Source organism: Carassius gibelio, chromosome A15 (assembly GCF_023724105.1).
Source record: "Carassius gibelio isolate Cgi1373 ecotype wild population from Czech Republic chromosome A15, carGib1.2-hapl.c, whole genome shotgun sequence".
Classification (NCBI taxonomy): domain Eukaryota; kingdom Metazoa; phylum Chordata; class Actinopteri; order Cypriniformes; family Cyprinidae; genus Carassius; species Carassius gibelio.
The window spans coordinates 18,227,150-18,240,916 of NC_068385.1; the positions used below are offsets into that span (position 1 = coordinate 18,227,150).

At 36.0% G+C, this 13,767-nt stretch overlaps 1 protein-coding gene across 3 annotated transcripts; it reads right to left on the reverse strand.

Moving 5' to 3' along the window:
* Positions 1-656: 656 nt before the first annotated feature.
* Positions 657-11,571, reverse strand: neu4 (sialidase 4). 3 transcript variants are annotated; one of them, XM_052615942.1, is made up of 4 exons: positions 11,478-11,571; positions 10,323-10,526; positions 9,942-10,197; positions 657-8,205 (listed from the first exon to the last, which is right to left on the reverse strand). In XM_052615942.1, the coding sequence occupies exons 2-4, from the start codon at positions 10,521-10,523 to the stop codon at positions 7,361-7,363; spliced, it is 1,302 nt and encodes a 433-aa protein (XP_052471902.1). In that variant the 5' UTR covers positions 10,524-10,526; positions 11,478-11,571; the 3' UTR covers positions 657-7,360. The 3 variants fall into 3 exon arrangements, with proteins under 3 accessions (XP_052471902.1, XP_052471900.1, XP_052471901.1); XM_052615940.1 differs by having other exon boundaries at positions 11,482-11,569; XM_052615941.1 differs by having other exon boundaries at positions 11,493-11,565.
* Positions 11,572-13,767: the final 2,196 nt, after the last annotated feature.

The following is a 13,767-nucleotide window of genomic DNA, read 5'->3' on the forward strand; positions in this document are numbered from 1 at the left end:
CATTTAGACCCTAAACAATCATATTAAATTGTACAAAAAGGGGATTATATGACCCCTTTAATATCCTGCCCAATTTTGTGCTATAAAACACGTTTATATTGAAGGCAATGGAAACAATATAGTTAAAGTAGGTTATGCTATCCATCGTGTGCAAAAAAAATAGTGTGCATAAAATCATATTATGTTCTAACATTGTAACATTACAATCTGAAAACAAAAATAAAGCTTTTATTAAGGTAAAAGTTCTATTCATTAAACAAAAAATTTCAGTAAATAAATTAATTGCATTTTATTTTTGATAACCCACAACCATCTGCTATAGTGAAATATGGCTGCTTAAATATGCCTTTCATTTTCAGTTTATCTAAGGCTGTGGCTGAAGAAAGTTGTAGTTTGTGTTCTTATTTCTCTTTCTTTCAGTGCTTGTTCATAGGAGTTTGAAATATTGAAAGAATGTTTCAGGAACATCATACCAACCTTTAAATAACATTCTACTAACATTAAAGAAACTTGTTAAGGAAACTAACATTAATTGAAACTTGATGTTCTTGGAATGTTACAAATCAATGTTCTTAGAATGTTTACTTTCAAATCAAAATTAGGTTAAAAGAAGGTTTGAGGAACATCATACCTTTTAAATATATTCCTCTAACATCAAGAAAACTGAAAATGTAGACTGAATATCTGGAGAACATTCTTGTAACAAAATTCTGTTAGCTGAGAGCATACTGGAATGTTTGCTTTAAAGGGACACCTTAAACTCGAAAACAAAAACTCTGTTATAATTTATCATTTCATCCTAATGCCATTCCGAACCTGTCTTCTGTGGAACATAAAATAAATCTAAACACAAATGTCCAAACAAAACTAAAACAAAACAAATTATTTCAAAATACCTAAGCCAAACAGGTTTGTAAAAGCTTAAGGGGGAGAAAATGATCACAAGTTCTCATTTTGGCGTGAACTATTCTTTTAATAGATCATGAAAGAAAGACTTCAGTGCTGCACCAGTGCAGACATTATTAGTCAGTGCATTATTCATTGTCAACACATGTACTTGATCTTTATTATGACTATGTTGAACATTTTACATTTACATTTAGTAATTTAGCAGACACTCTCATCCAAAGCCACTTACAAATGAGGACATTAGAAGCAATCAAATTAAACTTAAGAGCAATGATAAAAGTGTTATAACAAGTCTCAGTTAGCTTAAATGCAGTACACGTAGCAAGAGCTTTTAAATGTATAATAAATAAAAAGAAAACAGATAGAATACAAAACGCTTAGAAAGTTAGTTAGATTTTAGATTTAGATTTAAAAGAATAGAATTAGAATAGTGAGTGCTAAAGGTCAAATATAGATGGAAAACATGGGTTTTAAGTCGATTCTTGAAGATGGCTACACTCTCAGAAAATAAAGTACATAATTGTACCTTTAGGGGTACAATAGTTTGTTACTGGGGCTGTACCCTCAAGGCTTTGTACCTTACCCTCAAATTTGTACCTTAATAGACCAGTTTTGTCCCTGTGGTGACAATTTTGTACCTTTATTTAACAGTACAAAAATTCACCCTTCAAAAAGGGTACAATCGTTGATTATAATGAGATATGATGAAAATCCATTTCATCTCCTGGTTTCAGTATAGTCCTTTTTTACCAGCCTTGAAACAAGGAACTACTTGGTTGAAAGCCCTGTAAGAACCAGAGGTGGGTAGTCCAGGGTCCATAGAGTAAAAGTCCCACCATATTTTTGTTCTTTTTTAATTCCTTCCAAGTCACAAACGAGTCTTAAGTCAAATCCCAAGTTCTCAAAGAGTTAAAGTTAATGAGATAATTAAGTGACTAATTAAATGATGATTGTGCATTAATGATTAACACCTGCTGTTATTAAGAATTATAGAGGATCAGATGTTGATGTTTTATGTACCCTATGCCAAGGGTACAAAAGCTGTACCCTTGAGGGTACACTCTCAGAAAATAAAGGACATAATTGTACCTTTAGGGGTATAATAGCTTGTCACTGGGGCTGTACCCTTGGCATAGGGTACAAATTTGTACCCTTGTGATTTGTATCTTAAAGGGGGGGGGTGAAATGCTATTTCATGCATACTGAGTTTTTTACACTGTTAAAGAGTTGGATTCCCATGCTAAACATGGACAAAGTTTCAAAAATTAAGTTGTACGTTTGAAGGAGTTGTACGTATTTCTGTTCCAAAAATACCTCTTCCGGTTTGTCACAAGTTTTGGAAAGTTTTTTTCGAGTATGGCTCTGTGTGACGTTAGATGGAGTGGAATTTCCTTATATGGGTCCTAGGGCACTTCTGCCGGAAGAGCGCGCTCCCGTATAGCAGAGCACTGAGAGCACAACAGACTTCACTGATCAGAGCGAGAGCGTCGCCAAATGTCACAAAAGAAGTGTGTTTTTGGTTGCCAGGGCAAGACAACCCTGCACAGATTACCAAAAGAGAAACAGCATTAAGGGACCAGTGGATGGAGTTCATTTTTACAGAGCATCAACGGAGTTGTGCAAGTGTTTGTGTTTGTTCCCTGCATTTCGAAGATGCTTGTTTTACAAACAAGGCCCAGTTCGGATTTGCACATTGTTTATTTCTTAAGGATGATGCAATCCCAATGAAAAAGGGTCACGATCGTGTGTTGGAACCGCAGGTGAGTAAAACTGCTTCAAATATCTCTGCCTCCTTGTTAGTGTGTCCACCTCCCATGCCGGAGACCCGGGTTCGAGCCCCGCTCGGAGCGATTCGTTGCTGCTGCTGCTCTCGTTCAGTTTCAGCCTTCACAGCTGTCACAGCTTCCAAACGCTCTCAACTCAAAAGCCTACTGGCCCCTGTGATTCTTTAGCTCCGCCCACACGTCACGCCTCCAGACGCTCGTTTTTTCAGGGAAAAATCGGGTACAGACTATCTTTCTCTTATGAATATAATAAAACTAAAGACTTTTTGGAGTTATGAAGGATGCAGTACTATATAGGTACTCAAGATTAACAGGATATTGAGTGAAAACGAGCATTTCACCCCCCCCCCCCCTTTAAGAGACTTAATAGAGTTTTGTACAGAGGTGGGAAGTCCAGGGGCCAAAGAGTAGTTGGCAGCCGGTTTCACCAGAGGAACCAAATCATTCCTTCCAAGTCAAAACTCAATCTGAATCCCAAGTCCTCAAAGAGTTAAAGTTAATGAGCTAATTATGTGACTAATTAAATGATGATTGTGCATTAGTGATGAACACCTGCTGTTATTGAGAATTGCAGAGGATCAGATGTTAATGTTTTATTGGATAAAATGATGCCACCATCATGGAGATCAGTGTTTGGTTTAGTTGTGCTCTTGAACCTTGACTTGTTCTGCTAGATTTCTCTCTGTAGTTATATGGTGGCATTTGCATAATGAGATTTCTCTCTTTTTTTGTGTGTGAAAATGACACAGTTAAGTATGGTGACCTGTACTCAGAATTCATACTCATCATTTAATTCATCCAAAGTGCACACGCAGAGCAGTGAATACACCTCTCTAACAACTAAGCCACAAACTCTTCTCTTTAAACATATAATCAAGAAACTTATTCAAAAAGATCATACAATAATCAAAAGCACAAGTTAACTACTACATCAAATGCTGTATTAGCATTGCACAAATGTTTGCTGCAAAACAATAATGCAATTGTTGAGAATCAAATTTATAAAAACTGCTTAAAGGCTCAAGAGCTCAACTGAAGCAATTATTCACCACAATTATGCTGGCAAAGTTTTTTTTTTTTCTTTCAATTGATTTCATTTTTACATTCTATTGACTTTGTAAACAGCAGGTGTTCATCACTAATGCGTCTTCATTTAATTAGTCACTTAATTATCTCTTTAACTTTTACTCTTTAAGGACTTGGGATTTGTTTCAAGACTTGTTTGTGACTTGGATGACTTGGTTCCTCCTCTGATGAAATCATCTGCTGAGTTCATGGGTGGAGCAAAAATATGGCAGGACTTCTACTCTTTGGCCCCTGGACTACCCAAATCTGGTAAGAACCATGTGTAACCGCGCTATGACTTCGTCTCCGCCAAAAGAAAGGAACAGAAGAAACGTTCTTTTAAATTGAGATTCAAGCAGCCAATCAGGGCTGGCTCTACAAATTGTACCTTAACCTTTAAAAGAAACGGTACATATATGTACCTGTTAAGTTTTGGGAACATATATGTATCTTTTTGACCCTCAAAAAGTTGCATACATGTACCTTGAGGTCAAATAATAATCCCTATGGGGTACGTTAGTTTAGATTGTACCTTGGGGGACAGAAATGGACTCCTACTGTACCCCTATTTCTATCAGTGTAAGGCAGGGATAGGCAACAACGGTCCTGGAGGGCCACTATCCTGCAGAGTTTAGCTTCAGCCCTCATAAAAACTCACCTGCCTGTATCTATCTAGTAATCCCGAAAACACTGATTGCCTTGTTCAGGTGTGTTTAATTAGGGTTGGAGCTAAACTCCCCTCCAGGACCGGAGTTGCCTATCCCTGTTGTAAGGGATTTAATTTAAAAGTCTGTAAAAGTTAAACATTTTAGAATAGATAAAACTGTAAACACATTTAAACGTGAATGCCAGTCATCTTCACTGAGACTTTTGACCATAACCTGTATAGCGAATTTAATGTGTTTTCCTTTTACCTTTTTGTAAGTGCTTTTATTTTCCTCAACAAAAACAACAATTATTAAACTTCACAAACCTGTAATGAGCTGCAGTCACTCGTGTGTGAGATGATGACGTATGTTTCAGGCCGCGTTATATTACGTGTTGTCCTCTGATGAGGTTGCAAGCGCTAGAATAGTCCTAGAATAATGTTCATGTTGTTTATTTAATATTTTAAATATTGTGATAAAGTACATTTATGGATAAAATATCACAATAATTAAAATTAGCAATAACATGATAAATAATATATAACCCATCACACAAAACAAAATAACAGTTTTTGGATCATTCAACAGCAAGGTAAAGTTCACTTACTTTCTCAAAAGCACTGTGAATGTTTCATATTATGTTTTTAATAAAAACATGAAATATTAAAATTAAGTATATTGTGTTTGTTTATATTTGTGACTTTGATGGAGATTACATTTAATGAACAAAAATGCAGAAGACAGATAAAATAGATAGATATGCAGATGGATTATGATAGAAACTGATTCAAATAAAAATAGATTCAGAAGAAATTCACAGTCATTTAAGAGTTAGTTCACCCAAAAATGAAAATTAGACCATAAATTACTTACCCTCAAGTCATTCTAGGTATATGTATAGTAAAGTATATGATTTTCTTCTTTCAGACCAGTGATTCCCAACCTTTTTCAGCTCGCAGCCCACACAACCAAACACATATGTTTGCGCGGCCCACTGTAAAAAAATTAACTGACCCCGCTATTAGTGGGTTATAACTTAGTACTCAGAAGCTAGATTATTAACTGTCTTTACTGAATGAACTAGGGCTGTGCGATATAGACAAAACCTATCGCGATTTTAATCATGGTTTTGACACACACAGATATGGTTTACAGTCATAAATGAGTTCAGGAGGAATTTGAAACATATTTCCAAAATAAAACCAATTAGAGCTTTGTCAAAAAGTTGTAACGTCTCTAGAACAGGCATAAGTCAAAATAATCACTATAGTAAAGGTATAACAAAATTCATAGACTTGACAAAAAAATATAAATAAATCCCATGTCCAGGGACCTTTTTTTTCTTTTTTGCCATGCATTGTTCATAGAGCTCATTAATTGTATCGGTGCCTCATGGGTTGAAATAGATTTGTCATACATTATACAGGTTCACTCCGTCTGCAGTTTGTATACAGAATGTGTCAGTGGTGCAGAAGCAGGAGTGAGAGTGCGTTATTGTAACGTGAAAGCACATTAAAATAATGCACGAGTTCGAATCTCTCTATTCGCACGCAGATTTCTTTTGCTTTGTCACAAAACCAGATGTGCTTGCTCACATACACGCTGCTCTCGCCCGGAGAGAGAGTGCGTACTTAAAGGTCCCATTTTTTTGTTTGTTTTTTTGAAGCTTTGATTGTGGTTACAGTGTGCAATATTAAAGTGTTCATGTTTCGCATGTAAAAAAACAGTATTTTTCACACAATTCACCTATCTGTATACCGCTGTTTTCACTGTCATAAAAACTGGCTGATGTCTTCCTTGTTCTATGAAGCCCCTCCTTCAGAAATACGTAACTAGTTCTGATTGGGCCAGCGGTTCCTGTGTTGTGATTCGACAGCAGCTGAGCGCACGCTGGAAACGCGTTTTGAAAAGCAAGTGGGCAGAATTTGTTTTGAAAACCTGTCAACCCTGATCTGAACGCACGTGCTAGAGATGTACTTCTAATCACAGGAGTGCTTTTAGTGATGTTTTGCACATGAAAATCACATTCGATTTTTTGCACAGCCCTACCATTTAGTTAACAAAGCTAAACAGCTTTTCCCTTTGTGTAATAAGTTACATAAACTGTTAAACGCACCAATTTAAATAATAAAATACACTTACCGGTTGTGGTCCATGAACAATGCCTTCTCCAGACAAAGAGGGAACTGCTCCATCTTTCCAGAATAATCTTTGTGCGAATCCAGCATTAAACTGTCCTCAGCAAAATGTGCTTCACATAGTTTTACATGTGGATAATCATTTTCTCACTTAAACTGCATCCTGTGCACTCACAACTCACTGTATGCTCATGTGCTAGATATTCATTTTTTTTGCATGTTTTTATTTCTAGCTTTTTACCACGTGCAGTGTGAACGCTCTGATCCATTAACATGGGCTTGGAAAAAAGGCTCATCACAGACAGTGTGTGAACCTGGAGTTAGGCATATGCCCAGTCTGTTCTGTTCTCGCGCTAGGCGGGTTGCATTCTGATTGGTTCAGATAGCATACTGCGGGGGGTCAAGGCCGCGGAAAATTGTGCTATAAAGCGATTTAGACATTTTAGAAATTTAGAAATGCGCAAGCTATATTAAAGCTACATTAAAGTGATTATTACTTTATGAATATAGCTATTTTTCTTTAAAAAACTAATTGATTCACTACAGGAGGCCTTTGTTCACCCCCCTGGAGTGATGTGGTACACTTTTTTTTATGGATGGGCACTTTTTATTTTACTTCTTTTAGACTGATGCACTGCAACACCTGCCAAAACCTCTGACTGGAATTGTCTGAAAGAAGAGTCATATATACCTAGGATGACTTGAGGGTGAGCAATTTATGGGCTAATTGTAATTTTGGGGTGAATTAAGCATTTACTTGAAAGGAAGCCAATTTTTCAATTCTTCTGAAACATCTCCAGTCCTGCTACACATATAATCAGCAGACAAAGCAGCACTCCGATAATCCTTTCATCTTTCTGGGCCCCCTTTTGTTTTGGTTGATGTGGGGAAGGTGGTCAATTAGCTCATACATTGTGAAGATGCAGAAGGAAATCTCATCATAAGCTGTCTTTTTGCCGTTCTCAAAAAGGCAGGCAAAGACAGGGACTGCTGGGGCATCAGTAAACGTATCAACATAGGCCAAGTCTGAATATGCACTAGGGCCTGCATATATGATCCAAGGTCCTGACCAGCTATCTGGATCTCGAGGCAGAAGACTGAGGTAAACACCGAGGTCACGACGAGCTTTTGAGCATGTGGGGTGAGTATATACCACCCATGTTGGTGGAAGGAAGTTTGATGGTGATATGCTGACTCCAAGTGGGGTGTAGATGGACCTCAACTGTCTCAGAAAGTGTTGGGATTTCCCAAGCTCATAGATTGGTGCTGGAAATCCAATTACACTGCCATGGCACCCATTCTTTGGCTCCACTAGTTTATATACCAGCTGACCATTGTGAAAAACAGCCCCATTATCAAAGCTAACAGCTTGCACACGGCAACCTGACACACTCCGTGCATTGCAGTACAAAAAGTTGACTCCATTTTCCTCATCTACTGACACCATTTGACACTCCACACTCTCTGGAGTGGACAATGCTTCTCCAAAATGCCATGCTTTTCCATGCGTGTCACTATAAAAACAAAATGAGTGTGATGAAGTCTTGCACTTCCTGCCAAAGCAATTTCTGCAGTCAATATGGTAGGCATAAGCAGGGATTATTAGCCTTCCAGATTTTAATTGGGTTCCGTGACCTGGACCCACAGCAAAAGTGGCCCACTCTGCAATGAACAAAAAAATCCCCACAGTGGTTTAGAAATCATTTTAAAATCTGTGACACGTGGTCACATGGTTTATGATATGATAGGTCAAGTCAAGACACCTTTATTTATATAACACTTTAAACAAAAAAGATTGTGTCAAAGCAACTGAAAAACATTAATTAGGGAAGAAGGATAAACTTTCTATATAGATCAATCTGAATTTCATTTGATCATTTGATTTAATTTTCAATCTTTATTTGAGTTACCCAAAAATTAAAATTCTATATGAAACAAGCCACTATGTGCATTGGTTGTGTTGAGCTTACCCAACCAGATATTTATTGAATTATAAATTTGTGTTCCACAGAAGAAAGAAAGTCATAATGGGTTTGGAACAACGGATAAGTAAATTATATTAAGCCACTCCCCCGCCCCCATGTATACATATACATGCAAATGCCTTTTCTGCCAGCAGGAGGCACTTTAAGAGCAGGAGAGAGCCGGTAACGGCTGAAAAGCAGCACTGAGCTCACAAACACTACCTTATCAAGCAAGATGAAATTAAAATGAAATCTAAATACAGTCGATTTCCTTCTGAAATACAGAGATATAAAAAGACGATTTTGATTTTGAAGCATGCAGTGCTCATGTTTATTCAATGAAGTCAAAGCCTTTTGGAAAATCTATTTGTGGCAGTCAGTTCTGATTTTGTGGTGCCCTGCCACAAATAAATCAATATGTGAGAAAAACCCTGTCATGTTCGCAACCACGATTAATCCTGAAAAAGGTGGAAATGTAATAAAAAACTATGGTAATGCAATTAAATCAGTGTTACAATGTGATGGTTCAAAATCATGCGTGCACTTAGAAAATTAAACAAAAACAACTACAGCTGACTTAAAGCCACACAGCCTGAAAATAAAAGACATTAAATCTCTCAAGATCTCAGCAGAAGAGGATTAAACATCTCCACATACAGCAGCACAGCTTCACTTATTATTATCCAGATTGAAGAAATTATTTTTGACAATTGACTGACGTTTAGATGTTGATATTTTATTTTCATTTGAAGCAACCATTGTGGTGATTAGTGTTTTTTTAAGCTGGGCTCTTGACCCATGACTTTTCAGAATTTATGTTTCAGTTACTGTTTATAAGACATGTTTGATATAAAAAAAAAAAAAAAAACAGAGTGAAAGACTCAGATTGCCCAGAGAGTAATTAGCACAGATTTTTTTTTTTTTTTTATAAGACCCAGCGTATAATGCACTGAAACATTGTACTGAATTTGTCCCAACTCTATCCAAAAACATTAAACATAACAACAGAAACTATGTAAAAAAAAAAAAATAGTTATATTATGGTGCCAATCAAAATATGAATCTCAACAATGGTGATAATCAACGTAAAGCTCCATGTTGCAGTTGAAGCATTCTTAGTGCTATTTGAGGAGCTGTTTAATCCTTCTTTGCTGAGATCTTAGGATATGTATTGTCTTTTATTTGCAGTTGATTTCAGGCTGTGTGGCTTTAAGTCAGTTGTAGTTGTGTTTCATTTTCTGAGCTTGCAAACATGATTTCTTACCAGCATCACATTGTAACGTTGTTTCAGTGCCATAACGGTAAATTTTTTGATTACATTAAAAAAATGTCAATGTTAATTATGGGTGAAAAAGTGATGTTGATTCAATGCCAATGATTTAACATTGTTTCAATGGATGCTTGTTATATGGTACATGATCTATCATACTTTACCTTTAATGGTGTCCCCTATGAGAATCCTGGTAAGGTCTGTAACAGAGCTCCAGGTGTCCCCTTGGTCACTGCTGGACACATAGCAAAGACGTGTCACATTCTTTCCAGTAATTAACTGGTAAGACTCTGAGGTGTGACCCAGAACAGCAATGAAAAACAAGAAGACTGTGCCAGTAAACTCATCATAAACAGGGCAAGGGTTCATTGAGCGGTAGCCCTCCAGTCGAGCTGTACTCAACACCTCCATGTCCTTCCACTGAGAAGAAACGGACAACATATTCAAGACAAATTATTATTTTTATTTTTTATTTTGATTGAGAAAAAAGATTATATAGGTTTATTAGTTATAATAATGTCAACATAAATTAGAAGCAATCTTACTTCCACATAGTTTTTATAAAAAGTGCCTTTGCGCATGACCAGCAGATGTGCTTGAGCATCTGCCGGAGTCAGTCTTTCCTCACAGAAGGCCAAGAAACAGCTGGACTGAGGTATGTAGATCAAAGCAGGCACACGGTATGTAACTCCACTCGACTTCTTTTGGAAAAGCACTGATCGTGCTGGAAAGTATTGAGACCCCATAGCCTTGCATAATAATAATAAAAAAAACAGTTCAAGTCAGTACACTTTAGCAGTTATCATTTCAAAATTAGTGGACACATGTACACAAATGTAACATTTTTAAAAGAACAGTGCATCCATAAATACTTCCCCTCGAAGTTTAATGTCAATCATCCCAAACAGCATTGATTTTTCACATTTCATGAAGAATCAAAAACTTGCAGAACAAGAACTTAAAATTCTGTCTCTTTCTCACATCTTACAATAACTGTGTGCTCCTTTATAGGTCTTTTTTGTGGTTGACAACTGGTTGCCATCTGCTTTTCATCATGTGATTTTTTTTGTTTTTTAATTATTGACAAACAAAATCAATGACTTTCAGCTCTTAAGGAAGTGAAGTTACTGAAGCTCTTGGGTGCGGTGCTGGAAAAAAAGTGCAGACATACAAAGTACATGCAGAAAGTGTAACATTTGCTCAGAGTCAGTGTGGACTATTGTGTTAAAAGAAAGGCAGTTGCACAGTGCGACAGAAAGCCTAGTTCATGTCAGCATTTTTACAAAAAAGCTTCTGGCTTTTAACACAACTGACTGCTGAAAAGAAAAACCTGACAAGCTTTGGTAATGGTTCTTACTTCACAATAGTTTTTCATCACAACCATACATAGTATTAAATGCTATACGTTAACAATATTCCATAGACAAAAAAATTATTGACTTGCTGTGATAATTTTTGATATTGCTGTGATAATTCCAATACCAACAGAAAATGTATATTATTTATGATGACAAAAAAACTCATTTCTACAAAATCCACTTTGTAGTGTGAACAATCATAAGAAGTTTAACAGTCTTGGCTTTTTGGTAATATTTTAAAACATATTTTTATTTTATAATTTTTTTTAAAGTAATGTAACAACAAACCATTTAGTTATATATCAATAATCAATAAATCAAAAAAAATAAATCAATAATCACCTACACAGTACTCACAGCAAACAGGCAGGACACACTAGTGCAGCGAAATGAGAAGAGTGGTAGATACGCGGATGTGTGAGAGTGAGGGTGTGTGTGAAAGTGCATGTGTTATTCTGTGACACAAGTGCACAATATAGCATTGGCTTGTCTGTTAGTGTCACAACCCTGTGGACTGTTGGTTTTAGTTCCTCCCTCTGTGTCCATATCTGGCTGTTCCTGTTCTTATTATTAGTTAATCACCTTATTTTCCTCACCTGTCTGCCACTAGTTATCTGCCCTATTAGTTCCTGTCTTTTGTGTTCTAGTTGGTCGGTTGTTAAGGGATGTTACCCTGTGTGTGCGCGCGCGTGCATGTGCTTGGATGTCTGTCACTGGCCGTATTTTGACTGCAACATTCTATTTTTCCATTACAACAGTAATCAAACAAACAATGTATTCTGGCTAATATTTGTTGTTTTTGAGAAAGTTGCTTTCTGTATCTTTAGTAATACAGTCCACCTGACAGATAGAACAAAACTAATGAGTAAATTCAGACACTGATGAGCTGTTGCTTTTGACGAGCAGAGTCACTGAAGAAAAGAGCGAGAAAGAGACAAGCTAACACAATTAGTAACTGGACCAAGATCCCAACTAAACCAAACACTTTCCACCACAATGGTGACTTCAAATGAATCAAATATCAACATTTAAACCTCTGTTAATTCTCAATAAGAGAGAATTTCACTTTTTTTCACTTTAAAATTGTGTATGCTTATCGATAGGCCTTGTGTTCAGTAAACAAAAAATATTTTGTTCTGATATTTTTTAGGTTTTACTTTTTAGGTTAACTTGTGATATTAAATTATTATTTTAAGTTTGGTGAACTTTAGTCCCCGTTTGTTAAGTTTACTCAAAAAAGCGCTTGCAATAAGTTGCCTTATTTTTTTTAAGTTGACGCAACTTTTTTTTTTTTACTGTGTGGAATTCCAAATTAGCACTTTTTCCAAGTTGGATAAATTAAGTTGTTCAGCTCTTACTATTGTGTATTTTTTATTAATACCATGGTTCAACAAATAATGTAAAAAGTGTTTTTTTTTTTATTCACTTAAGCTGAGAAGCTAACTACGGAGGTCTGGTCCCACTTTTTCAAAAAAAAAATGTAAAAATAAATTCATAACTATCTCTTGGCCTCAAATATAGTGAAGGGACTGAAACATGGACCCTTTGTTATTAAACTGGACCCTGTACTGTAGTTCACTGTAATACTTCACATTCTGTGCAATATTCTCTGTTTTTATATTCAGTGTAATATAGTTTGCTGCAGTTCTGCTTCTATTTATTTACTAATACTGTTCATCACAATCAATTCAATTCTGTTAATACAGTAATGTAAATATTGTAGGCTGCATATCCATAGTCCTTTATAATTCTTCATATTTTATAGCATATGTTTCTGAGTTAAACAAAACCAAGTAATTACAATGATACATAATACAACACTCGGTTAATCTCTGTAATGTAAATCTCCTCAGATGATAGACGACTGACAACTTTGTTGTTGTGATTAACGTAAACAAGCAAATTAATACTTTGCAGTCACGTGACTACCATGGATACCTCGCGGGCAACAAACGCTGACAAAATGCATCCAAGTGTGCATCCAATCGCACAACAACTATTTGGCATGCAGGTGACGATTGTTATCTCATTAACTTCAACTCTGCTTCAGTGTTACTTTTAACACTTCTTCAGAGTTTATATGAGTCCACACTCAGAGTGTTAAATTAACACTGGGGATTTTGCTGCACTGTAAAAAATGAGTGTAATTTTAACTGTAAAATTTTGTAAAAACGCTACAGAAAAAAACTGATAATAGGTTAACAGTAAGTTCCCGTACTATATACAGGGAAAAACTGTAAAAGATCTAACAAAGCATTTAATGTAAATTTACAGTAAAATTCTGTTAATTATACAGCTTTTAGAAGTAAAAAAAGACCAAATCAATGTATAATTTACAGTCTAAAACTGTAAACTGATATTCCCAGAATTCCCTGCGTGACACTCCACGTTTGAAAATATTTTGTTTAAATAATCATGTTTTTAAATAGTTCTTGTTATCAGTTATGTACATTTGAGCTTTATGTTACATCTTCTGTTGCTTAATGAAAGTTTTTTGCATTATTTAAGTATCACGTGTGTTACCATGATGGTGTTTTGTGTTTCCATAAATGTGCACCTTCTATGTTAATATATACTTCTGCTTGTGGTGAAGCTACTTGTGATGAGCTTTGATACTTCATGTGGCTTTCTC